Here is a 25658-nt window from a genome sequence, read left to right as displayed (position 1 = left end):
TTTAGGGGGTAATGGTGTTCAAATACCTTGTGCCAGTGCTAAATGGTCCACACCCCACCCCCTATTCAGCAGTCATTCTGAAAAGGAAGAAGGAAAATACAAAAAGAGGGGGAAACGGGTTGGATTGAGAAGTGGAAGACAACGTTTCACCTAAATGTAGAATCTTGTCACAAGTCTTTATTCTCTTATATTTTTCTTAAGTATATTGCCAGTTACACTATTTCTTTATGATGGAAACTGGGGACTGCCCATCATGGTTATTTGTTTTAAAGCTGCTGAAAGTGTAAGCTACTGCCAGGTGTTGCCTTTCAAAAAAGGGAAAAGAACCCAAATTCATGTAAATGTGGAGAGTGGAGTATTGTTCCCACTTGGGCAAAGGCAGATACCCCAATCTGGGTGAAATTGATTTGGGTGCTCATTGGAAAAAAAAAAAAAGCAGCTTTCAGCTACCAGGGAGTGGAACCAATAGGAATGAACACTTACTTGGAAAAGGAAGCTTTAATTAATATATATTTCTATCTCTAATATACACACAGCGGGGCTAGATCTTTATCTTCACAATAAAATGTGTGCAAATGCTCTCTGCAGAGATGAGTCCCCACCTCAGTCGGTATAGAAAAGCATGATAAAGGTTGGAAAAAATGGATAAAAATGTTGAAAGAACCTCCAGTTCCTTATTAGGCGAAGATACAATATTTATTCCTTGTCTCCTGGGATAAATCTCTTCTGCCTATTGTCCTCCCAGTTCTCAGTGCTGATGCTTAATTTTCAAAACTTCTATATTACCAAGGGACCTACGACATCAGCCAAAGAAATACTCAGCAAGTACAAAATCTGTTCCAGGGAGCTGCTTTTGTGCAGAGGGAAAATTTTGTTCCTACAGGTTTTTAAGTGGGTCCGAGGCAAGGAGCTATCTGATCCGGGCAAAGCCATTACAATTTAGATCTCTATCTATAGAACATTTTTTTTTTTCCTTAAAAAAAATTGGAAAATACAAGAAGTTTGGATTTTTTTCCCGATTCTTTTTTTGGAGGGGGAAATTGCATCGTAAGCTTTCGGAGAAACCCAACATGTCAACTACCTTTCCGGGACTAGTCCACGATGCCGAGGTATTATTACTTTTTTTTTTTTTTTTGAGCGCGCGTGTGTGTGGCGGCGGTGGTGGCGGCGGCGGTGGCAGCTTTCCCTGTCTCTAATCTATATTGGACCGTTACGTTTAATTATAATCTGGCTTTCGGGGAGAAGTTAAGGAAGGAAAGGGAGGAAAGTTCGTTATGACATCTGTCGCCAGGAAGGGCAACTCTCTGCCACGTTAAGAAACATTTGCCATAATGAGGGGGAAAAACATAATCCTAATAATAAAGAAAGGGAGGAGGGGTGAGGAGAAAGAGATAGAGATGGAGAAAAGATACTCAGAAAGGCAAAGTAAAGAGATTGATGGGGGGTGGGTAGGTGGACAAGGGGGGGTGGGGAACACGCACCCGGTTAGGAATGGGCTTATTCTAGGAAAGTAAAGCAGAACAGGGGTTGGGGGGGGGGGTCGGATTCCTTGCCCCAAATGGTGAAGAAATGAGCAAGTTGGACGATTTGCACAGACTGGATTTTTTTTAAAAAAATACATAGATAATGATTTTGAGAAGCTCTGGCAGACCATCCCAGCGGGGACCGCCGAGCCATCTCGCTGTCGGGCGCGGGCTGGAGTGGCTCCGAGGCGCCTGTGGACTCTCTCGTTCTGCTCCGGGCAGTCCCGGAGTCAATGGCAAACCTGGCTCCCGGAGCCCAGCGCCCTGCGCAAGTTGGGCAGGGGCTGAGTGTGTGTGTGTGTGTGCGCGTGTGTGCGCGCGCGTGTGTATGTGTGTGTGTGTCACCGCACCTATATAGGGTGGGGGATTTTTTTTTTTCTTCCTCGCTCTCGACTGTGAGGACGAGGCCGCCCACCCCAAGCCCGCCTGCTCGCAGCCGCTCCCTGGCAAAGGCGCGGAGCCCGGCTGCGGCTCGGCCCGAGCCCTGCGCGCTCGCGCCGCTTGGAGAGCCAGAGAAAGCTCCCGGGCTCCGGGAGAGCTGCGCCTCGGTTGCAAAATGACAAACCTCAAGTTTTTCTGCTCTCCCCTTTCCCCCTCTTCCTTCCAGATACGTCACGACGGATCAAACAGCTACCGTTTGATGCAGCTTGGCTGTCTGGAGTCCGTAGCCAATTCCACTGTCGCCTATTCCTCCTCCTCCCCTCTAACTTACTCCACCACCGGCACCGAGTTTGCGTCCCCCTACTTCTCCACTAACCACCAGTACACCCCGCTGCACCACCAGTCCTTCCATTACGAGTTTCAGCATAGCCACCCGGCCGTCACCCCCGACGCCTACTCCCTGAACTCGCTCCACCACTCCCAGCAGTACTACCAGCAGATCCACCACGGGGAGCCCGCCGACTTTATCAACCTGCACAATGCGCGGGCGCTCAAGTCGTCCTGCCTGGACGAGCAGAGGCGGGAGCTGGGCTGCCTCGACGCCTACCGCCGTCACGACCTGTCCCTCATGAGCCATGGCTCTCAGTATGGAATGCACCCAGATCAAAGACTCCTGCCAGGGCCCAGCCTGGGGCTGGCCGCCGCGGGAGCCGACGACTTGCAGGTAAATAAGCATGCGGCGAATTTGTCTGCGCCCTCCCCTCCTCTCCCTCCCCCTCCCGCACCGTTAATACTCCGGCTGTAAGCCGTTTCCTCTCTCTCTCTCTCTCTCTCTCTCTCTCTCTCTCTCTCACACACACACACACACACCACTTATGGAAAGTTATCAAAACAATTAGAGGAGGCGTGTGCCATTCTGTCCCTCTCATTGGAGCAGGCATTTCACCTGGACGCTCGGGAGTCCGGCTAGCTTCGGGGCCCCTATTTCCCGGCGGTCTGCACCGAGGTCTTTTGTGAATCCGCATTTCTGTCCCTGAGGGGATGGGGTGGGGGAGATCAAGGAGGCTGAGGTTGAGCCAAATGGACTCAGAGTAAGACCCGATAAGTTGATGACCAATCGCACCCTCAGTCTCGGCGCTTTGCTGGGTCTACCCGCGTGTTTCAGGCATTTGTCCCAGACTGAGGTTGTGGGGCGCTTACTATGAACTAGGAGAGCTGGTTTGCTCCAAAACTTTGCGGGGCGGGATGAGGGGGAAGCCCTGAGCTCCAGCGAAAGTTTCACCAATATTCTAGACTGCTGTGAAAAGTGAAGGATCCCAAATGAAATCCTCAAAAATGAACCACTGTCAAAGCCTCTGCACGGTGCGTTTGACCCGGGTGCAGGCTTGAACCTAATTCTCGCTGCCTGAGGAGTGCCCACTCTCGGCACCCGCTGGACGATTCACGACTTTATTATTTTTTTTCTCCTGTCTCTCCAAGCCATTAACTTTTACATAAGATGCAACTCCTTAAAGAGAAGGAAATGAAATAAGGAAAGGGGTGGCGGTGGCGGGGGGGGGGGGGGGGGGGGGGCGGGGGAGGGGGGGGCGGGGAGAGAAAATGAATAAGAAGGGAGGAAGAAAAAAGAACAGGTAGAGAGAAAAACGGAAAAAAGAGGAAGGAAGGAAGGAATTCAGATACAGTGAAGGCCATGACTCAATCAGATGATGTACTTTCTCTCTTTCTGTATTTTTGCACAGTTTGCCAACAATAGAATTTATAATTATGTAGATACACTGTCACAGCCATATTTCCAAGTCTACACATGTCCCAAACAGACCCAGAAGACACAAATTTGTAACTTCTTTTGGCTGAAATTACAGCTTTGCTTGTGAGCCTGCACAAAGCTGGCTACTTTCTCTAAGGTCCCCAAAGCGAAAAGGGAGATTCTGGAGGAGCACGATTTGGAGACAGAAGAGATCCCTCGTTGCGCACAGAAAATCTTTCCCCCTCACTTACCTCTGAGCAAGGGATTATTTTAAAATTAAAGTGAAAGCCCTTACAGTCCCAACAAAGAGCCCAAGCCACAAGATCGGTGCACAAGAAAAAAGATTTAGCTCCATAAACCTTGACTTTCTACAATTACATTCACGAAATAATTTTATACGCTCAGGGCATTTTTACATTTTTCACAAGGATCTCCTTATGTCTCAAGAGGAAAAAAATCTGCCATTCAATGCTTAGCTCAACTAAAACCTATTTATTTCTTTTAATAGCCGCGTCTGCTGCTGATTTTTTTGTATCTGAACAAATTTTTTTTCTGTGCTAGGCACAAAGCCGGGCATTTTTCAAAAGAGGGGATTAGAACATTTGCAAGCACCAGACAAAGAGCGAATCCCGTGCAAAAGAACACCGTAGTTTATCCAATTTTCGACTTAGTGCCATTCAACTGGTCATTTATGCAATGTCATCCGACCAAACAACATGTTTTACTTATGAGAGGGGAAAGTTTGTTAAGTGAAGAGACCTAGATTCGTTTCTTCTAAGAAAATAAACACCTTAACAGTGCGCCAGAGCCTAGGAGGAAAAGCGGTTTCCTCCCTTGGAGAGCTTCCGGGCCTCTACCGTCTCCATTTCAGATATTTTGAAACCTTTATTTTCATCCTGTTTGTTGTGTGTGTGTGTGTGTGTGTTTTTTTTTTTTTTTTTAACATTCTTAACCTCCTTTTTCCCATTTATTGCTCACACTGAGGGAAAATTCATACTGAGAGACACACTCCAAGATAATAGCAGAAATGAAGAACAGAGGTATATGATATATTTATGTATCTATGTCTATAGAAGTGTTTATATACATTTTTGACATAGATAGGGATATATGGAGAAAGTTGTAATTCTGGCAAGTTATTTTCTTCCATTCCTCCTGGACTTAGTTGTCAAAATGAAAAAGAAAAACAGTCATAGCTACTTTTAAAAGAGAAATGGGGAGGGGATGTGTGGGAGAAACCCGTCTCTCTCCTTTTATTTCTTCCTTTTTAAAACATTCATCAGCATATGCCTCATTTCAAATGCAACAAATGTAAATATACTTTTCCCTGCACAGAATTTTAAGTGAAAGTCCAATGGTTTGGAGGGCGGTCTAAGTCTGCCTAACAGATGCAAACAGTCTTGTGGCTTCAGTTCCATCTTTGAGTCCCCTAAAAAGATTTGCTATGGCCAACAAAGGAAACTGTCACACCTTTTCCCATCACCGCTTTAATTTATGCTCAGTCTCTAAGTTTTTTTTTTTTCATATTGATTTGATAATCACTTTAAGGCAGAACAGTTAAAATAAGAAAGAGCTCATGAGTAAGTTGAAAAGGGGGGTCTTACAGGCCTGCCTCAATATGGTGAAAATGGGGAAGCAAAAGGGAGCCAGGGCTGTAAAGGTTGTTTTGTAAAGTGGGTTTTTATTATGCACCGACTCTCTCCGCATTTACTTAACTCTTCACGGGCTGTTGGGTAGGTTAACACCCTTCAAGGCCTCTTTCAAGTCCAATACCTCGTTTGTTTGTAAAGGAAAATGAGCCTTTAACACATCTCGACTCAGGAAAAAAAAGAGAGAGAGAGAGAGACAGAAATTTTTATTTTTCTTAATCAAAAATCAGCAGGCCTTTTCCTTCTTCCCAGCTCAAATGATCCCTCAATCCACTAGGAGCCTGGAGATATGCAGTGAGTGACGCTGAAGGTGTTCCCTCTATAAGACACATTTTGGGTAGCATAATAGGATGTTCCTACATCTGGGGTAAAACAGTACCTTCATAAGATACCTTGAATCCTGCACTTGAAATAGCTCCTCTGAGCTCCCAAGAAACCTGCAGTGGCAGACTTGACACTTACAGTGTAATTTGCTCCATGCAGAAAGTGCTGTGGAAACTGTCTATATATATGCTATGTGCCTTGATGGAGACTTAAAGGGCTTCTCATTCTCTTATGCCAAGATAAAAGGCACTCAGGTGCTTTGAAGTGTAATATTGTATGGTGCTGTAAAATGCATACCTTAAGATTTATACAACTTTTAGATTGTGGTTTTTCTGGCAATTTTTTTCCCCCTTTCAATAGTGTGTGCTGCCAAAGTTGCTTCAGCTCAATGGTTGCTTTTAAATGTCTACTATGGGGTAATGAGGATATGGGGTTCAGCGTTTGGGCAGATTGAAAGACTTAACTCATGTATCTGTTAGTATCCACATGAGTGACTGTATTTCTTTTTCTTTCATTAAGGGCTCTGTGGAAGCCCAATGTGGGCTTGTTCTCAATGGCCAAGGTGGTGTGATAAGAAGGGGTAAGTAACAACATAATGAAACTAAACATTCTTCTCTCACTGGTTACTTTGTTTTGAAAATCCAAAGGTGCTTTTAAACATCAGATCCTCTCCTGATGATAAAGAAAACAATGACTTGGTCAATTAGGCCTGTCCCACACAGGCATATCCACATTAAAAAGCTTCCCTTACTCCACTGAGGCTTGAACTAGCCTGTGCCCAAAAGAGAGTGATAGAAGAGATTTGCTCTTCCTCAATGAAACAGTGACAGAATCAAAGTTAGAGGCAAAAGAGAAAAGAAAAAAGAAGGAAAAAAAATATTTCTCACAAACCCTTCCCCCATCGTCACATCCTCGAGCAGAATTTCTGGTCTCTTTTAGCCCTAAATGTGCCAGCCACAGCCTGGGTGTTTGAGGTGTTGGTGTTAGCTTGAGGCTTTGAAGGATTCTATGAAAGGCTAAATTCATTGAGCTTCAGGGAAAACTAATGAAACACCAATATTGTAGCTGCCCTTATTTTTCTAAATGTCCAGAACATTTCTTTCTTTAAGGGAGGGTGAGAAGAGGAGGTGGTGTTAACTGTACCAGATAAAGCTTTCTTGTTCCCATCTGTTGAGGAAAACATCTGAACCCAGAGTTACCCATGGAATGGGAAGGTGGGGGGAAGACAAGAATGGAGAGCTGTTGATTTCGGCCCAGACACTGAAGACGGCTGCATCTCAAATGTTCCATTTTGACAAAAGGTTTTGAACTATGACATTTTATGAGCCTCAAGGCAATGCCAATTTCACTGGCTTCCTCACTTCACTGTACTCAGAGCTTCTGAAGCTTATTTTCCTAGCAAGCTGAGTAACCCGAGGAGCACACAAGGCAAGGGGGACCAGCTGTTATCCCAACTTCATACGAATTAATAAGACATGGCCTATTCACCAGGACTAATTCCAGCTCCAGGGCCGCAGTTGTCTCTTGTAACTGAACCACTAAAAACTGAGTCAATCCTGATGGCACCAAATAAATGTTCTTCAGTCCCTCTCCATCCCTTTCAAAGCTTGTTGAAAGACTACAGTGCTTTTCCAAAGAAAGGATTGCATGGATAGGAAGCATTGGTTTCTTTCATGTTTAAACTGCAGGTTTTACAGCCCAGTGTCCAGTGTGAAACTCCATTTAAATTGAGGTGGGAAGAAAACAGAATGTTTTCCTTTGAGAGACTATTGTCAGAGTGGATATTTGGGATTGCCATTACATGGAAAATGGCTATTTAAATCTGTTGTTTCACCCTATGGAGATTTGAAAGTTGTCCCCCCACCCGCCCCCCGCCACTGCTAGTGTTGTTCCACAAAGACTTTTTAAAAATGAGCCAGATTTAAGCTTGTCAGCCAGGCCAATACTCTGCCATATTGAAAAGACATGAAATAGGCCTAGACTAGTGAAAATTGAAATAAAATATACATACTGTTGGAGCGAGGGGGTTAAAACACACAGTGAAAGAGGGACCAGGTGACAAGTGTGTTGAGGCGGCCACACTAAAGGTGACGCCAAGCAGTCAGGGCGCACGAAGATGTCGGTGGTGCTGAAGGACAGCGCCACTAATTAGCGCCCGGAGCCGGCTCCTCGCAGAGCCCGACTCGCGCTACTGCGTTATTGCGTTCAGTTCCGCGCTTGCTCCAAGATCACCTTTCCAAATGCATCAGATCATACGATAGCTGACAGGGGGTTAGAATTATTTGAGACCCAGGCCGGGAGCTGGAAAGGCTGCACAGGCTGCTGTGCAATGAGTTGAATTTTTGAAGAGATTTACGGAATAGACTTAACCAGCTATCCACGAACGGCCAACGCTCTCCAGTCACCACAAGATGGGAACTGCGTTCCTATCCTCTCAGAGCCACGGAAAATGGTTTTCCTTAGGTGATGTTTGATTGCTCTTGTAGAATTCGGTGTCATTCACCTAAAAATCACAGCTGAATGTATTTTAAACCAAATATTGATCTTTTAGAAGAACAGCAGGGCTCCAAGCAAAAATGGGAGGTAACTTGGGGTTTACATATCTATTGTTTGGCTAAGCTTGATCCATCCCCCTCCATGCGAAGGAATTCAGAATTTAGCTGCTGAGTTTATTCCATTTCCACGTGTCTTTAAAAAAGACCAGTTAACTTAGTTGTGCCTCAGAGACCAGGGAGTGTGTCTCGGTGTGTCTGTTTACTCTGAAACGATCAATGTTCATGACAATTTACAAATGGATAGCAAGGGAGTCTTGTATTAAAAGGCGGTGTTTATCCTGCCGCCGGCCCACGTCCTTCATCTTAGGACTCATTTTTTTCAAGAACAGCTAAGGAAGTTTCCTGCCTCTATTGTCATGGCAGCACACAGCATTCTAATATCCATAGTTCAAGTCACCTTTGTTCATCAAGAATTGGGAGGACTTTAACTCAAGCGCTCTGCTATATGACCACACTGTGCAATATAGCTCAGATGGAGCTTTGCAGGTTACTCACCATATGAAACATGATTTGAAAAGCACAACTTTTTGCCATTGTTTCTCTACTGCTGAGCTCTTGGATAAACTTAAATTACTAATGATTTCTAGAATTTGCAATGGGAGGGGGAAAAAAAAGAGATTCTCTTTTACTTCTCATGACCCCTGGATGCTCTTCTAGAAAAAAAGATCTCTTAATGCCCTACACAAATTCACCAGGGAGAGGCTGTCCTGTTTACAGTGTTGTGTGTGCGGGTTTGTTGGGGGTAGGAGAGCAGCGGTGTCTCCGTTCTTAAATTTAGCCACTTCTGTTTGCAGAGAACAAAATACCATTTCCCTGACTCACTTTGGTAAGTAGTAGTTACATTGTTTTCGCCTATAATGAAGCCCTATAGCCAAAGAAAGCGGAAGAGGGGCAGCGGCAAGGTAATTACCACCTAGATAAAATATTTGCCACCGCCTCGGAGGTGCAACTCCCCGCGCGCTCACTCTCGGTTAATGGTGTGCACGATTTTGCCCGCAGCTCCGCCACTCCAACCATCAGAACCAATAATCTTTACTTTACCCTGTGCTCGCGTATCGATAGCTTCTCTCGCCTCCGGCATCGGCTTTGATATGTTAATATTTCTGAGTAGCAAATTCTGCAGAGATCATATTAATGTTGTACGTACAGAGTGGAGCTTTGCCTTCGTTGAATATTCAGATAGTGGGTTTCAAAAGGCATCTCTTGAAGAAATGAGGCTTCTATTTACAGGAGTCGTCTGTGTTTTTAATCATTAAATAAAAGAAAGAAAGAAAGGAAAAACCACTCTTCTTTTCCCCATGAATCTTCTGAGGCTCCCTCATGGCCCCCTCCCCTTTGTCAGATGCTGGTCCCTTTCATTTCTTGCTCTGAGAATTTAATAGAGGGAGAACAATGTTGATGACGACGATGATGATGATGAAGCTAATAATGAGTGAATCCAGATTGAAATCGCGGGGGTAGGGGTTCAATTGGGTAGGGGCTCCTGGCTTTCAGAAGAGAATGGAGATTAGAAGAGAAGACATAGCTTTTCCATATTTGGGTGAAAAAGTGACATTTTGGCCCTGGTCTTTTTTGTGTGTGAAATCGGAATGGCAAACTCAAAAAAAAAAAAAAAAAGGAAGAAAGAAAAAAATGAAAAAAGTGAAGAGGGGAAGCGCCCTTGTTTCGCTTTGTGATCACTCTGCCTTGCAGCCCCAGGCTAATTTCAGAAGCTTAAATACCGCCGTAGCCTCTGGGCCACGCGGAGAGGGAGCGGACCCGGCCACGGGCAGGCAGGAGCGCTTACCGGATTGCCCGTGGCTACACAAAATACAAACTACTTTGAATCAAAACATTTTTGGGGAATTAATATGATCTGAACTCTGCACGTTTTAAGAGAGTTGGAGTTTGTCAGATCGCTTAGAGGTGACTGGCACGCCAGCGGAGGCATTTACGCTACGGTACAAACATTGTCAGATCTGATTTAATTTCAAAAAAAAAAAAAGCTTCCGTGAAATGGAGCTTAGCATCAGTCGCCCAGTCTGCCAATAACAGGGGATGGGCCTGATCGCTCTTCCTGTCTGCAGCCTTCATGGCTGCCCACAGGCGGCTTGGGCAGGAAGATGAACTTTCTTCTGCTTTTTCGGTTTTCGCCAGGGTCCTGAGTTTTGGAACTGGAGTTAGAGAGAGCCTTTTGGCTCTTGCAGCAGTTCTTAAAAGGAGTAAGATTGAAGCGGGTTGAGAAGCCTTGTTCCTCTTCTTTCGTCAGAGCCCAGGGAATCGCTCTTAAATCTCCAAAACTCATTTCTGTGGCTCATCCATGGTGAAAATATTGTCAGAAATACACCAGGAGCCTCACCTGTCTTGCATTACCCAAATACAGATGCTGCAGATCCAGAATTCAGTCTCCTTTAAGAAGTTTAAAATTCATGTAGGAGAGGATCTAGAGGCCTGGTTTGTGGGGAATATATTTTACGGGGAGGGGGTGCTACTTTTCCATAGCCTACTGCTGCCTCTCTTAATTTCGTTATTGCTTTGAACATCACCAAAAGCCAAGGCACTCTCTGCGCTGGGGAATGGGGATTAATTTCACCCCCTGCTCCCCACCCCCACCCACCCCACCCCCCGCTAACACACACCATTACACATCCATCGCCACCTTAAAACAGTAGTTTCTCTATGCAGACTTCCCTTTCTTTTGTTCTGCGTGGAATCCGCACCCGGAGAAGCGCACTCAGACCTGGTAATCCAGTAATATCTGTTACTACATAACCTTCTCCTAAACACTGCAACTCGCTGCAGATACAGTATCCCGAGGCCTATTTAATTGCAGTTAAGCCCCTATCCCTTTGGTGTTTGATTACAATTAACATCCGCTTTGCGTGGAGGAAGGGGATTCATGGGGGGTTTGGGATGGAGAAGGTCGAGAGGCTAGAGAGGAAGCAGTCGAGAACGATCCCACCCCACCCCATTTACACCCGCACCTCGCAGAAATGCAGCCGAAGAACAAACAGGGACAGGAAACTCCTGTAATCGCTTACACATTTTTTAATGTGTCAGAAAAAACGAGCGATCACTGGAGATGAAGAACGAGAGAGAGAGAGAGAAAAAAAATCCCTGCCGTTTGTATTTCTTTCATTTGAATTGTAAACATCTGTTTGGCTGTAAGGCGAACAGAACATTTATTTTGCTCTCAAGATTTGGTCTAATTATGTCAACACCGAGGCGGCGGCGATTGGGGCGGCGCTGCGGCTTTGGAGAGGCTGCGCGCACGGGCCCGCGCCCGGAAGCCCGCCGGGAAGTATTGATCGCACCTGCAGAGCGCGTGGGGCCTCTAGCCATCACCCGCTCTGTTCCGAGACGGGAAGGCACCCAGTGGGGGTGAGTAGCCTAGAGGCAGCTTTAGGGGCTCCAGGGGAGCCGCAGTTCCTGAGAGGGCCCGGGCTCTTTCCTCGGCCCTAATTGCCTGGGAGGAGAAGAAAAAGCGCGCCCAGGCAGCGGCGCCTGGCTTTCCGATTCCGTAGCCGCGCACAAAGTGGGCGGGGCCTTGTCGCGCTCCACCGCTTGCACCCAGCTCCGCGGCGGCTTCTCAGCACAATGGTGGGGTTGAGTGGCTTAAACTCAGGCTGCTGAGGGCGTGTGCCTCCGTTTTGCTTATTTACCTCCACAAGTTAAATAGAGCAGGTGTGAGCATCCCACTTTTCAGACGGGCAGACTGAGGCCCAGAACTACTCCCCTAAGGTGGCATGGTTCACTAGTTGGCCAACGTTTTACTTCTTTCCCGCCCCGACACCGTCCCCGGCTACACCAGGAGAGGCGCAGCTCCCTCCCCGCGCTGTTTTTAGCTTCATAGGCTCTGACAAAGTCTGGCAGCTGGAGGATCTGCCTCTCTGTGTTTTGTGCTGGTTTTGCCCCACATACCATCTTTGGCTGACTTTTCAATATAGCTGTGGCAAAGTTGTCCCTTTTATGATAGCCATGTCCTAGACAAGTGACCTTGCGTAGGTGATTTCTTATGCTGTTACTATAGCTACCCATCTGAGTTTGAAGCCTCACTGGAAATAGGAATCTCTATCTCCAAATTTTGATTTTTAAAATAATAAGTCCCGTGGAAGTATTATTGCCTCTGCACACTATGAATGGAAAAGAGATATACTCTTTGGAGAAGAGAGCTGGGCATGAGGACTTTGGCCATGGCAGGAGAGATGCCCCTAACTGGAGTGCTGGATCTAGAATGAATATTGCATGATTAATCAGAGCTGACATGCAATGCAGGGACCATGAGGAACTTCAGCTAGCGACACTGGGGAGGAACAGTGTCAATGGCTTGGCATCCTTGACCCTGTCATGCCTTTCCTTCTTTGAAATCTCATCATTGCCATCTGTAGTCTGGATCCCCTTAGAGATGTCCCACCTTCATTCCAAATGCAAAACTCTGGTTAAGTTGACCTATGACTCTTTTCTTCCTCCTTAAAAAATAAAGCACTGGGAAGAAAGACATCAGGTTCCTCACGCTGCTGTAAACTCTACAAGTTGCCAAATCTTCAGCCAGGACAAGAGAGTTCCCCAAGGCTGCAGCAATGCCCAGTATCAAAGTAACAGAAATTCCCTTTAAAGATGCTGTGACATAAAAAATAAAAGACTCTGGAATTGATGGCTAATCCTGAATACAAAATAAATCCTCCAGGCAATTTGTGTGTGCATAAAACATATTCTTAATATGCAGCCTGTGTGACTTACCTAATAAATGCTTATTTGAGCATATGCCAGAAGACTAACCTGGATGCAGGAGAAAAGGCCTAGGGTTCAGGGATTTCACCTTTGGTTAGGTAGCAGACTCAGTGACTTCCTTGAAAGTAGCTCGTTCACTTTGTCACACGGGTTCACTTTGTCCAAAGGGAGCAATTTTCCAGTTGGAGAAAGCCCAATTTAACTTTTTTTTTTTTAATTTTTAGAAAAATTATAATCTTCTGCAGCTCCCTAAATTTCATATCTCACCTACCATAGATTAGCCAAGATAGGAAAGTTCTAAAACTATGCTCTTTCCTTTCTTGGAAAACAACACATACACCTATAATAAACTTGAGACCAGTTGAGTGAGATTCCTGTGTCTTCCACTGTGTACTGGCTAGTGTGCAAGAGAAGAAGATTTATGCAAGAATATAAATTTGCTAATGATTCATAGTGACCACAGGGAAAGGCTCATTTTCAGGTGAAAATGTGTGAATTTTTAGTAAAAACATTATCATTTCATTTCTTTTTTGTTTCTGGCCGTGTCATGGGGCCCCCAGCAGTGCAAATACAGAGTCCTAACCCACTGAACCTCCAGGGTATTATCTTCTTAATATTCCTGCTTCAGATGAACTCAGTATGACCTAAGTTCTGAAGCTCACTGTGTCATGATTCTTACATGACAATAAAATCCAGATTCACTGATACCTAACTTACTGTCTTATTCATTTCAACTTTTGAGTGGTTGCTTGAGTTTATTTATTTAATTTTGGTTGCATTGGGTCTTTGTTGGGCTTCCCTGGTGGCTCAGATGGTAAAGACTCTGCCTGCAATGTGGGAAACCTGGGTTCAATCCCTGGGTTGGGAAGATCCCCTGGAGGAGGGCATGGGTCTTCGTTGCTGCACGTGGGCTTTTTCTACTTGTGTTGAGCGAGGAACTACTCTTCGTTGTGGCCACATGGCTTCTCATGGTGACGGCTGCTTTTGTTGCAGAGCGCAGGCTCTAGGCACGCAGATTTCAGTAGCTGTGGCACGTGGGCTTAGTTGCTTCACAGCATCTGCCTGGACCAGGGACCAGGGACTGAACCTGTCTCCCCTGCACTAGCAGGTGGATTCTTACCCAATGTGCCATCGGGGAAGTCCTTACAATACATTTTGCATCTACAAGTACAAAGTGAGAGCATCAGTGAAAGTATAGTGGTAGTTTCTAGACCACTGTGTGCAAAGTCATTCTGTTCTGTCTGAGTCTCTGTGACCCCAGAGACTGGAACCCTCCAGGCTTCTCTATCCGTGAAATTCTCCAGGCAAGAATATTAGAGTGGGTAGCTATTTCCTTCTCCAGGGAGTCTTCCTGACCCAGGGGTCGAACTAGGGTCTCCTGCATTGCAGACAGATTCTTTATCATCTGAGCCACCAGGGATCTACTTCTAGACATCTGGGGAAATTAGTATTATTATTACTATTATTATTATTGGTTTTAAAATCTTCTCTGAGAATATGAGGTGAAGAAGCACAGTTGAAGTTGTGTTCCCTGCTCCTGAGGCAGGCATTTGTATGTTTTTTCATTATATTGGCTACAAGTTTAATTACCAAGAAAAAGATTTCAAATCTGATCATTGAAACTCTTACCTTTCAGATTTCAAGCTGAGGGCAGGTTTCCAAACTCTAGCATTGGGAATTTAGCCAAGTGTACATGGCCCATCTTCCAACTTGTAGTGAGCTGGCTGCTTGGATATTCTTATTATCTTCTCTTGTGTTTTGGGGTAGGAGGCATTCAGGGTGATTTCCAGCCTTGGAATGCTTCAGGAGAAAGACCTTGGTGGGTGCCAGCACTTTCAGGAGAATCTTGGATAACCCTAGGAAAGCAGGAAGAATTCCAGACAGCACAGGGGTAGAAATCCCCTAAGAGTGGGGCAAAGTTAGTCTGTCCTCTGCACCCAGGTCTGTGGCCTCTTTTAGCTTTTTAAAGATCCTCCCAGGTTCCTTAACCTCCGTGCCTAGAAAACACACCTGACTCTGAATGCCACAGACCTGATGGACATAACATTCTATCTGAGCTGCTTTGTCAAAGAAAGGAAGGCAGGTGGTGAGCCCTAGGCCAGCGCTTCTCAAAACTTAAAGAACCACCTGAAGGGCTCGTTCAAATGCAGGCTCTACTCAAGATCTGGGGCTGGGCTTGAGATTCAGCATTTCTGATAAGCTCTCAGGAGATGCTAGTGCTGCCAGTTGAGAACCATCCTTTGAGTAAAAATATTAGCCAACACTCTCCTGCCCATTTTTCTTTAATCGTCATCTCTCTCTCTCTCTCTTTTTTTTTTTTCTCATTAACCACATTGAACTTGACCCTTTTCTGGAGATGGGTCTTAAAATTGCCCATAACTCAAGAAATCCAGTGTATGCTCAGAAAAGTAACCTTTGAATTTGAACTTGCTACTGAACCTCCAAAGCTCTGCCCTTGGTGCCCGGGGATGCAGCCTTGCATCCTGGGGCTATGCAGTGGTGTGGACACTGGCTCAGGATTTTTGCAATAAGGGAAGGTCTGACAATAGGAAACTTTCCCCACTGATGATTGATGGATTGCTCTGGGTCCTCAGTCTACTTCAGCTGCCTGAAGTTAGGGGATGTTCTCCGTTATTCCTGGAGAACAGAAAAGCTCCAGGGGCTTTCTGGATCCTGGAGACAGAAGGCTTCTGCTCCAGGAGCACCAGCAGGGGGATATTGCTTTGGTGATTTTTGCCAACAGCAGGTATCTTTGCTTTGTTCCCTAGTAGTAGTAATAATAATAAGCACAGCAGTAGTAGCTGTGGCTAGTGGCTAGTGGCCACTAGCATTTTATATGTTAGTATTACTATGTTCTAATGTTAACTCAAGTTCGTGTGCCCCATGCACAGTGCAGGGCTTCCTTGCACTGTGGCTCAGCGGTAAAGAATCTGCCTGTAATACAGGAACCACAGGAGATGCAGGTTTGATCCCTGGGTCTGGAGGATCTCCTGGAGGAGAAAATGGCAACCCACTCCAGTATTCTTACCTGGAAAATCCCATGGACATAGGAGCCTGGTGAGCTTCAGTCCATGGTGTTGCAAAGAGTCGGACAGGACTGAAGCGACTTAGAGTGCAGGCATGCACATGTGGGTTGGAAGTATCTGGCAATGGGCACATGATTTTTAATGGTACCTGGGGACTAAATGACTTTGATGCCTGTACTTGGAAGATAGACGAGGGAAGAGAGATGGCGGTTCTCAATCATTTTAGAACAGAGCTTTCAAAACTTTTATGTATATAGTAAGTCATGGATACAATTATATCTATTCGTTGTGTATATGTGTGTACACACACATACACAAAGCCATGGCTATATCATACCTACCCTTTGTGGGCTAGTTGGTATAGTTTGAGGTTTTTAACTAATTGAAGTGTTTCTTGGTGTGGATGATGGCAAAATGAACATTGGTGGGCCAGCCAGCACTTCATAGGATGCTAACTTGGGCTAAAATGAAAATCATATCCTCACAAACATTTTCTGGATGATATTTAAAAACCAAAGCGTGAGTGTTATTGGAAGAGACAGCTTCAGATCAGCTTTCTGAGATGCCCCAGGTGGTGAATGTATAAGAAAAATCATACTGTGTATTTCCAAGTCCTAAGTAGTACCACGATAGTGACTATGTTTTATATAGTTATTAGTATCTGTGCTCATGGTCATTAATATATAATATACTTTTCCCTCCAAAGGTGGCACCTGTGTGGTCAACCCCACAGACTTGTTTTGCTCTGTCCCTGGTCGTCTGTCCCTTCTCAGTTCTACTTCCAAATACAAGGTGACCATTGCCGAGGTGAAGAGACGACTCTCTCCCCCTGAATGCCTCAACGCTTCACTCTTGGGAGGCATTTTGAGAAGGTAAGACAAAGGAGTTTTCTGATACTGTAGTTTTGAGGTGCGGGGGGGGGGCGGTGTTTTATCCTTTGGCCGCACTGTATGGCATGTGAGATCTTAGTTCTCTGACCAGGGATTGACCTGCACTTTCTGCATTGGCAGCTCGAAGGCTTAACCACTGGGCGGCCAGGGAAGTCACTGGCACTGTGATCTTCTAACTGTGCTGGTACCACACTTCTCAACCCTCAGCCCTTATATCTTCTGTCCCATGTTGAACACCTCAGATGGTCAAGTCTTCTCATTGTTTTCCTCTAAATGTCAACCTGCAAAACCTAGCTTTTGTTTGTTTTTGGGCAGAGCAAAATCCAAGAATGGGGGTCGCTGCCTGAGGGAGAAGCTGGATAGGCTGGGTCTGAACTTGCCCGCGGGAAGACGGAAAGCAGCCAACGTTACCCTGCTCACTTCCTTAGTTGAAGGTAGGGCTTTTCAGCACAGCAAAGTAATGATGGAAGGTTAGCAGTTCTTTGAAATTCAGGTTTGTTGATGATGCCATTTCATTTTTGTTTATATGTTAAAGACAGTTGATTTACAGGTGAATTTCCCAACTAATTGTGATAGTAATGATTCAGTTAGGCTTAATAGGAGGCTTAGATGTAGATTCATAAGCTATCATTTCATTTACTAATCTTAGCAGTAATAGGTAAGATGATAGCAATGGAAGATTTTGATATTTAGACAAGTATTCCCCACATAACAGCAACAAAAAACAGCTTTTTTAAAATTATTGTTTATTTTAAACTTCAGATCAATCTGGCTTAACTAATTGTTATTCAGTGCAGCATGACCTACAGGATAACCAGTAATCCTTTATAAGGAGTTCACAGGACTCAATGCATGGTCACGAGTCTGAGAGCACGTTGTCTTAATCCTGTAGACATCTCTTAAGGTACAGTGAAGGTCCATGGCTTTATGAGCGAGTGAGCTGACCCAAAAGGCTAACCAATGGGGTAGACACAGAGGTAGAAACATATTCCGAAAAGTTTTTTTTTTTTTCAATTTATTTTTTCTTTTGTGTTTCTTCTGTAAGAACTAAACTTTACATATTCTCGTTCAATCTTCTAAGAAAAGATATCATTGGACATCTTTCACACCTTGTAGAGGAGCCATTGAATGTCAGGGAGAGTTGTATAACCTAGAATGCTATTGTTTTAAAAATGAATGAAAGAACCTTTTTGCCAAGACTCACCTGCACACACCTCTGACACTTTTCTTGCATTGATTTCTCACTTGTCTATAAGGCAGTGTAGGAGGTGAAAAGTAAGTGAAACACAGAAACAAATATCTTGTCCTTTTCCAGATCATCAACACACACTATTTATTGAACAACTCTGTGAAGTAGTGTGTTCTTGACATTGATCTTGACAAAATCACTTTGGTGATTTTGCTTTTAACAGGTATCTTTGCTTTACTTCCTAGTTGTAGTAATGATAACAACCACAATATTATTATTGGCCATGAACATTTAATAAACATCGCTGACTCAATGGGCATGAGTTTGAACAAACTCCGGGAGATAGTGAAGAACAGGGAAGCCTGGCGTGCCCAGTCCGTGGGGTCACAGAGAGTCAGATGTGACTTAGCAACTGAACAAAAGCAACTGTTATTATGTTGTACGGCTTATACTACTTGCCTGTGTGTGCTGATACTGAGAGCTGGCAAATGGTAAGGAAGTTGACTCATAATCCACTCATAGGGGTTGGAAGTACTAAAGGGATAACAAAGTAGAAAAAATGACTCATGGGTTGATTCAAAAGAGAAGCAGATTCCTGCTTAATTTAAGTAAAAACATCATTAAAATTATAGCTACCTAACAAAAGAACAAAAGTATGTTCAAAATATAATGGTGAATTCAAGAATCACATGAATAGAAGAACTTGATTGGTTCTCAAACGCAAATCCACAGTAAAATCAGCCGAGGGTGGTTATTAAAAATCCTTGGACCCCATTCCCAAACCACTTGAAATGTAGTCTCTAGGGGTATGGTGCAGGTATCTTTATTTTTAAAAACACCCCCTGATATATAATGAAGTTTAAGGATCCTTGATTTAAATGTTCCTTGAGATACTTTTCATGTAGCAAGTATGAAAAGCAAAGACCTAGCAAAGACCTTTATTCACAGTGTCTGTGAATGTGGATATTTACATGCTGGAATGGCAGCACACACAGGCAAATAGTACAAGACATACAATATAATCACAGTTGTTTTCGTTTGGCCGCTAAGTCACATCTGACTCTCTGTGACCCCATGGACTGCACATGCCAGGCTTCCTAGTAAAACCTTGAGAACCCTAAAAGCACATGTTCACATTTCTTCTTGTTGCTTTTTATGGGATTTCTTTGGAAGGAATGATGCTAAAGCTGAAACTCCAGTACTTTGGCCACCTCATGCGAAGAGTTGACTCATTGGAAAAGACTCTGATGCTGGGAGGGATCGGGGGCAGGAGGAGAAGGGGACGACCGAGGATGAGATGGCTGGATGGCATCACGGACTCAATAGACGTGAGTCTGAGTGAACTCTGGGAGTTGGTGATGGACAGGGAGGCCTGGTGTGCTGTGATTCATGGGGTCGCAAAGAGTCAGACACGACTGAGCAACTGAACTGAACTGAACTGAAACACCAAGTACCCTGTGAGGGAATCCTTGAGCAATGCTACCAGAAAGGGTACAGGTTAAATGTGTGAAATCCTAGGACCAATCTCCTGGTTTTGGCATCTACTCTTCCAGCAAACCTCTCTTATCACAAAAATGCCTAACTTGTGTTCTATTCATTTGACCTCTGCTCACAGAGGAGTTACGTCAGCCTTGGCTGATGAAACTTAAAATTGTATTCTTCCCAGATACATCTTACTTTATGTTTTTCTCTTTTAAACTTTTTTATTTTATATTGGGGTATAGTCAATTAACAATGTTCTGACAGTTTCAGGTGAACAGGAAGGAACTCAGCCATTCATATACATGTGTCCATTTTTCCCCAAACTCCGCTCCCATCCAGGCTGCCATATAACATTGAGCAGAGTTCCACAGATACGTCTTACTTTTCACGGGATGCTTTTGAAATCCCCGAGATATTCATGATGTAGAGAAAGAAATATTTTATTGTTGAATTCCAGGCCAGGCATTTTGATGGAACTGAAAAAATGAGGTTTAATGGCAAAAGGACTGTTTGTATCTCTCAACTCCCCACATATTATGTTATGACTTTCAAGTGTGTGTTCTCTCTCACACATATGCACACACACATGCACATCTTAAGTTTCATTTATATACTATATTATATACATTAATATGTATTATAGTATTTTTATTCTATTTCATATTTTTGTATTATTTTAGAATGCTAGTTGTAGACCCATTACTTTTAAATGTTGAACATAAGCCCACTAAATTTATTTCAAGACTCACTGTTGAGTCACACGTCATGACTGACAGTTCTAAAAACTACAAGTTGTCTTAAAATAAGAGGAGAACTTAATATTTTGTGATCGTGGTCCTTTCGGTGCTAATGTGAATTTGATTTAGTTATTTCAAGCATGTTTTGCTTACATAATTTTAGCTAGTAAATATTAAAACTTTACCATATTTACTAGTTGGTATTCATGGACCTTTCTTTGACCATGTCTTTGAGTAATATTTTTGCCCCTCAAGCAAACATTTTTACAGGAGCCAGCAACATTTTAGATGCATTTCTCCAGAAATTCTAAAATGAGATTTCTAATTGTCAAAAATAGTTCATCAGCTTTCTTGTAAACCTCTGGTTTTGTAGGAAAGAATACTTGTTTTTTTCAATCAGTTGGAAATTTTGTTTTAACTTTCAATCAAATTTATTTGCATTTTACAAGTACACTGTGATTGTGAATGCTTTTTTTAAAAATATAAATTTATTTATTTTAATTGGAGGCTAATTACTTTACAATATTGTAGTGGTTTTGCCATACATTGACATGGATCCGCCACGGGTGTACATGTGTTCCCCATCCTGAACCCCCCTCCCACCTCCCTCCCCGTCCCATCCCTCTGGGTCATCCCTGTGCACCAGCCCCGAGCACCCTGGCTCATGCATCGAACCTGGACTGGTGATCCTTTTCACATATGATAATGGAAGAAATTTAACTTCCTGATGACCCAATGCATTCAGCAATGGTTCAGCCCTTTCCCATTTTGGTATAGCACTTGAGAACAAGACAAGTAATATCTGATTGGTTTTATTCCTCATTGACCACACTTAGAAATACATCTCCTGAAGGTCCATCTTCTGTGACGTTTCAGTACTTGTCTCTGCTGCTTTCTGGGAATGATTTGAATTCAGCCTTTCTGTTGTTGCTATTGTGATAAAAATCACAAGGAAAGAGAGGTATATGGGGATCCAACTAGACTCTCCATGCAGACATGACTTAACCATTGTCAAGATACAAACAATGAACAGTAAGGTTCCTTATGATGGGGACTGAAATTAGCAAATGAAAGTTTATTTATCAAAAAAAATGGAAACAACAACTAACTTGTCCTTAATCTAGTAGTGGTTTCATCATGATATTCCTAGATTTCCATGTTTGCTTTGGGTTTTCAATCATTTAGTTTTTAATTATTTTTATAATCATTCCTTTCTATATTTCTTTTAAATGGAATCACTCTACTAACAGTGCCATCCTAGCATCATTGTCAAATCAACATATTAGAGTCATTATTTTAGGGACTGTTTTAAGAACGTATGAGAGGACTGTTTCATGCAAATTTATAATATTTAAATTATTCACAACTTGGTTACAAATATCATTGCACCTAGTAACCAATGGGATAAACTCAAAAGTGGCTGACTTTTTTCACCTTTTAAAGCTGTTTGAAAGGGGACACTTTAGTAAGGTACATCTTTAGAATGGGGATTTATTTTTTGGTCCACATGTACAGATATATTTGATCTACAATAAAATATAAGTATTTGAGTTCAGAATCTCCCGAATGTAATACTAACCCCCTGAATGTAACTGTTTCCTTGTTACCCATATGCCTTCATTTAATAGGGTTTAAATACATAACTAATGGTTGGTACAGCTTCTTTTATCCATTTTATTGCAAGGCTGAAGTTCTTTTTATTTCCCCTTGTTAATCACATTGCTATGACTTCTCCTTGGTCCACTCTGGTATCTATAATACCAAAGAGTTGTCATTCTCTGGAAAATTCAGATTAGACTTGCTTAACCCAATTTACCGGAGAAGGCAATGGCACCCCACTCCAGTACTCTTGCCTGGAAAATCCCACAGACGGAGGAGCCTGGAGGGCTGCAGTCCATGGGGTCACTAAGAGTCGGACACAACTGAGCAACTTCATGTTCGCTTTTCACTTTCATGCATTGGAGAAGGAAATGGCAACCCACTCCAGTATTCTTGCCTGGAGAATCCCAGGGACGGGGGAGCCTGGTGGGCTGCCATCTATGGGGTCGCACAGAGTCAGACACGACTGAAGCGACTTAGCAGCAGCAGCAGCGACCCAATTTATTGATCTTCCTGAGATCTTGGGATAATCCCAGACTCTCTTAGTGGGAAAAATACTGTCTCTGGAAAGCATTCAAAGAATTGGCCAATATTATTGTCCTAGTTCTAATATCCTTGCTATATATTTATTATTTATGAATCACCAATTAACTGCCTCCCCTACATTTTACAATCTTTGCAGTGTTGGTGGTATTAAAACAAATATGAGGAGTCAGGTATGTAATCATTCTTGCCCATCACTCCCACCTCACTTGAGGTTTTCCAAGATGGTCAAAGTTGCAGAGTGTTGCTGAAGGGAAGTTTTGTTTACTTGAGTGGGGTGCTTTCCTGGGACAGTTTTGCTGAACTTGCAAAAGCTCACATAGCATTCTCAGGTAACACCAGGAGTTTGAAGCACAGTTTAAGTCCTTAAACATAAATGCGTTGGCTTTCAGTTTGTTATGTATGCGTGCATACTAAGTTGCTTCAGTCCAACTCTGTGTAACCCTATGGACTGTAGCCTGCCAGGCTACATGGAAGTCTCCAGGTGAGAATACTGGAGTGGGTTGCCATGCCCTCCTCTGAGGGTCTTCCTGACCCAAGGATTGAACCCTATGTCTCTTATATCTCCTGCACCAGCAGGCAGGTTCTTTACCACTAGCGCCACTTGGGAAGCCTTTTCAGTTTGTCATGGCTAGAGGTCAAATTCTACTCATTAGAAAAGACTCTGATGCTGGGAAAGATTAAAGGCAGGAGGAGAAGCGGACAACTGAGGATGAGATGGTTGGATGGCATCACCGACTCAATGGACATGAGTTTGAGCAAACTCCAGGAGATAGTGAAGGACAGGGAAGCCTGGCATGCTACAGTCCATGGGGTCACAAAGAATTGAACACAACTGAGCTTCTGAACAACATATATATTTTAAAAAACAATATGGGGGAGGGAAGGGTATAAATATCCATCAGCAAAAGAAAGGGGACCATTTACAAATATGTGTGTGATTTCTATTCACTCTTTCAAATCTAAAACCTTTGTTGCTATTGCTTCCTTCTTTAGTTAAAAAGAAATCAGTAGGCTTCCAGACCCTATCATGTACACCCCCCATAATATCACTTTTGACATTTTGTCTGACTTTGGGTCAGTTGCTTAGCCTGACTAAGCTTCATTTTCCTTATATACAGACAAAGGTCATACTATCTGTAATGGTTAGGGTAGTGCTATCTGTTATAACAGTTAATTTCCAAATTTTCAGGGGCTTAGCACAATAGACTCTTGAGAGTTCCTTGGACTGCAAGGAGATCCAACCAGTCCATTCTGAAGGAGATCAACCCTGGGATTTCTTTGGAAGGAATGATGCTAAAGCTGAAACTCCAGTACTTTGGCCACCTCATGCGAAGAGTTGACTCATTGGAAAAGACTCTGATGCTGGGAGGGATCGGGGGCAGGAGGAGAAGGGGACGACCGAGGATGAGATGGCTGGATGGCATCACTGACTTGATGGACGTGAGTCTGAGTGAACTCCGGGAGTTAGTGATGGACAGGGAGGCCTGGTGTGCTGCAATTCATGGGGTCGCAAAGAGTCGGATACGACTGAGCGACTGAACTAAACTGAACTGAACTAACACAATAGAAGCTTATTTCTCAGTCTTCACAGATGACATGAGTGTTCCTCCTTGGGACCCTTCCTTCCTCTCATAGTCTCATTCAGGGGCCAGAATCCTTCTGCCCCTAGCTATGCCCTCCTCTAGGTTCTCGAAGCCCTGTGCATTCAGCTCACAATAAAGAAAGATCGGATGGTAAAAGGACACAGCTTCCTACCTACTTGGCCAGGAAGTAGCCTACATTGCTGCTGTCTATGTTGCATGACAACTAGTCCCACGACCATACCTAATTCCAGAGGTGGGTGTGAGATATGCTAGAAAATGTCATGTCCCGAACCTTCTTAGCAACAACTCTGTAGTGTAAAAGAAAGGACAGACCTTGGACGGTCCAGCACCCCTTTCTTCCATAACATCTGCCTTGTATGTCTTTTGTAGCATTAAATCCATTTGCTAGATTAAACACTTGATGCCATGTTTGACAGAGGCAGTTGTTAAAAATTAGTACCTGTCCTCTTGTTTTTCTCTCCCTAAACAACAGTATTACTTCATAGCAGAATTTACTCAGAATCATAAAACTTTAGCCCTGGAGGGAAATGGAAAACTGAGTAGCCCAAGGCACTAAGTCATAGTACCTCTGTTTAACAGTGTGCTTCTGGAGTCAAATAACTTTGTATGAACCCACTTCTACCACTTACCACTTGCTAGCTGTGTCCTATAAGCAAAGACACACAGCTTCTCTGAGCATCAGTGTTACGAAGTGTTAATAACAGTTCAGTTCAGTTCAGTCACTCAGTCGAGTCCAACTCTTTGCAACCCCATGGACTGCAGCATGCCAGGCTTCCCTGTCCATCACCAATAACAGTACCCTCCTCATAAGATTGTCATGGGAGTGAAATCAGGATGTTTGTAGAGTGGTTCACAGGGTTCCCAGCACAAAGTCAGTGTCAATTAAATTTAGTGATCATTATTCTCAAATGAGAAAACTAAGGAAGGTACAGTGAGATTCACCATTTTGCACAGGATTATGAGAACAGCAAGGAGGAGAATCCAGGTCTGGTTTGCAACATGATCATGTGTTTTCCACTCAGATTTATGTTCAGTTCAGTTCAGTTCTGTTCAGTCACTCAGTCGTGTCTGACTCTTTGCGACCCCGTGAATTGCAGCACGCCAGTCCTCCTCGTCCATCACGAACTCCCAGAGTTCACTCAGACTCATGTCCACCGAGTCAGTGATGCCACCCAGCCATCTCATCCTCTGTCGTCCCCTTCTCCTCCTGCCCCCAATCCCTCCCAGCATCAGAGTGTCTTCCAATGAGTCAACTCTTCGCATGAGGTGGCCAAAGTATTGGAGTTTCAGCTTTAGCATCATTCCCTCCAAAGAAATCCCAGGGCTGATCTCCTTCAGAATGGACTGGTTGGATCTCCTTGCAGTCCAAGGGACTCTCAAGAGTCTTCTCCAACACCACAGTTTAAACGCATCAATTCTTTGGCGCTCAGCCTTCCTCACAGTCCAACTCTCACATCCATACATGACCACTGGAAAAACCATAGCCTTGACTCGACGGACCTTTGTTGGCAAAGTAATGTCTCTGCTTTTAATTTATGTTAGTGATATAGATTCTGAACAGTTGCATTGCTGAACTACTTCTGAATTCAGCTATATATTTATAGTTATAGTTATAACAGTGTAACAGTGTAACCAAGGAATAGAAAGAAGCTGGCCTGTTTTTCACTATGGATTGGACATCCCATGTTGGTAGGAA

General features: G+C 43.8%; 1 protein-coding gene across 1 annotated transcript in view; it reads left to right on the top strand.

Annotated features, from left to right (window-relative positions):
- The first annotated feature begins 1070 nt into the window (after positions 1-1070).
- The window catches only part of TFAP2D (transcription factor AP-2 delta), a 59512-nt gene continuing 34924 nt past the window's right edge, over positions 1071-25658 (top strand). Inside the window, exons 1-5 of the mRNA XM_052649467.1 lie at positions 1071-1109; positions 2131-2628; positions 6144-6204; positions 16622-16787; positions 17121-17239. Coding sequence (XP_052505427.1) covers positions 1071-1109; positions 2131-2628; positions 6144-6204; positions 16622-16787; positions 17121-17239 — 883 coding nt within the window. The remainder of the gene's footprint in view (positions 1110-2130; positions 2629-6143; positions 6205-16621; positions 16788-17120; positions 17240-25658) is intronic.

This window comes from Budorcas taxicolor, chromosome 11 (assembly GCF_023091745.1).
Source record: "Budorcas taxicolor isolate Tak-1 chromosome 11, Takin1.1, whole genome shotgun sequence".
NCBI lineage: Eukaryota > Metazoa > Chordata > Mammalia > Artiodactyla > Bovidae > Budorcas > Budorcas taxicolor.
Note: the sequence above shows the minus strand (reverse complement) of the source record. Positions and strands in the feature narration are given on the sequence as shown.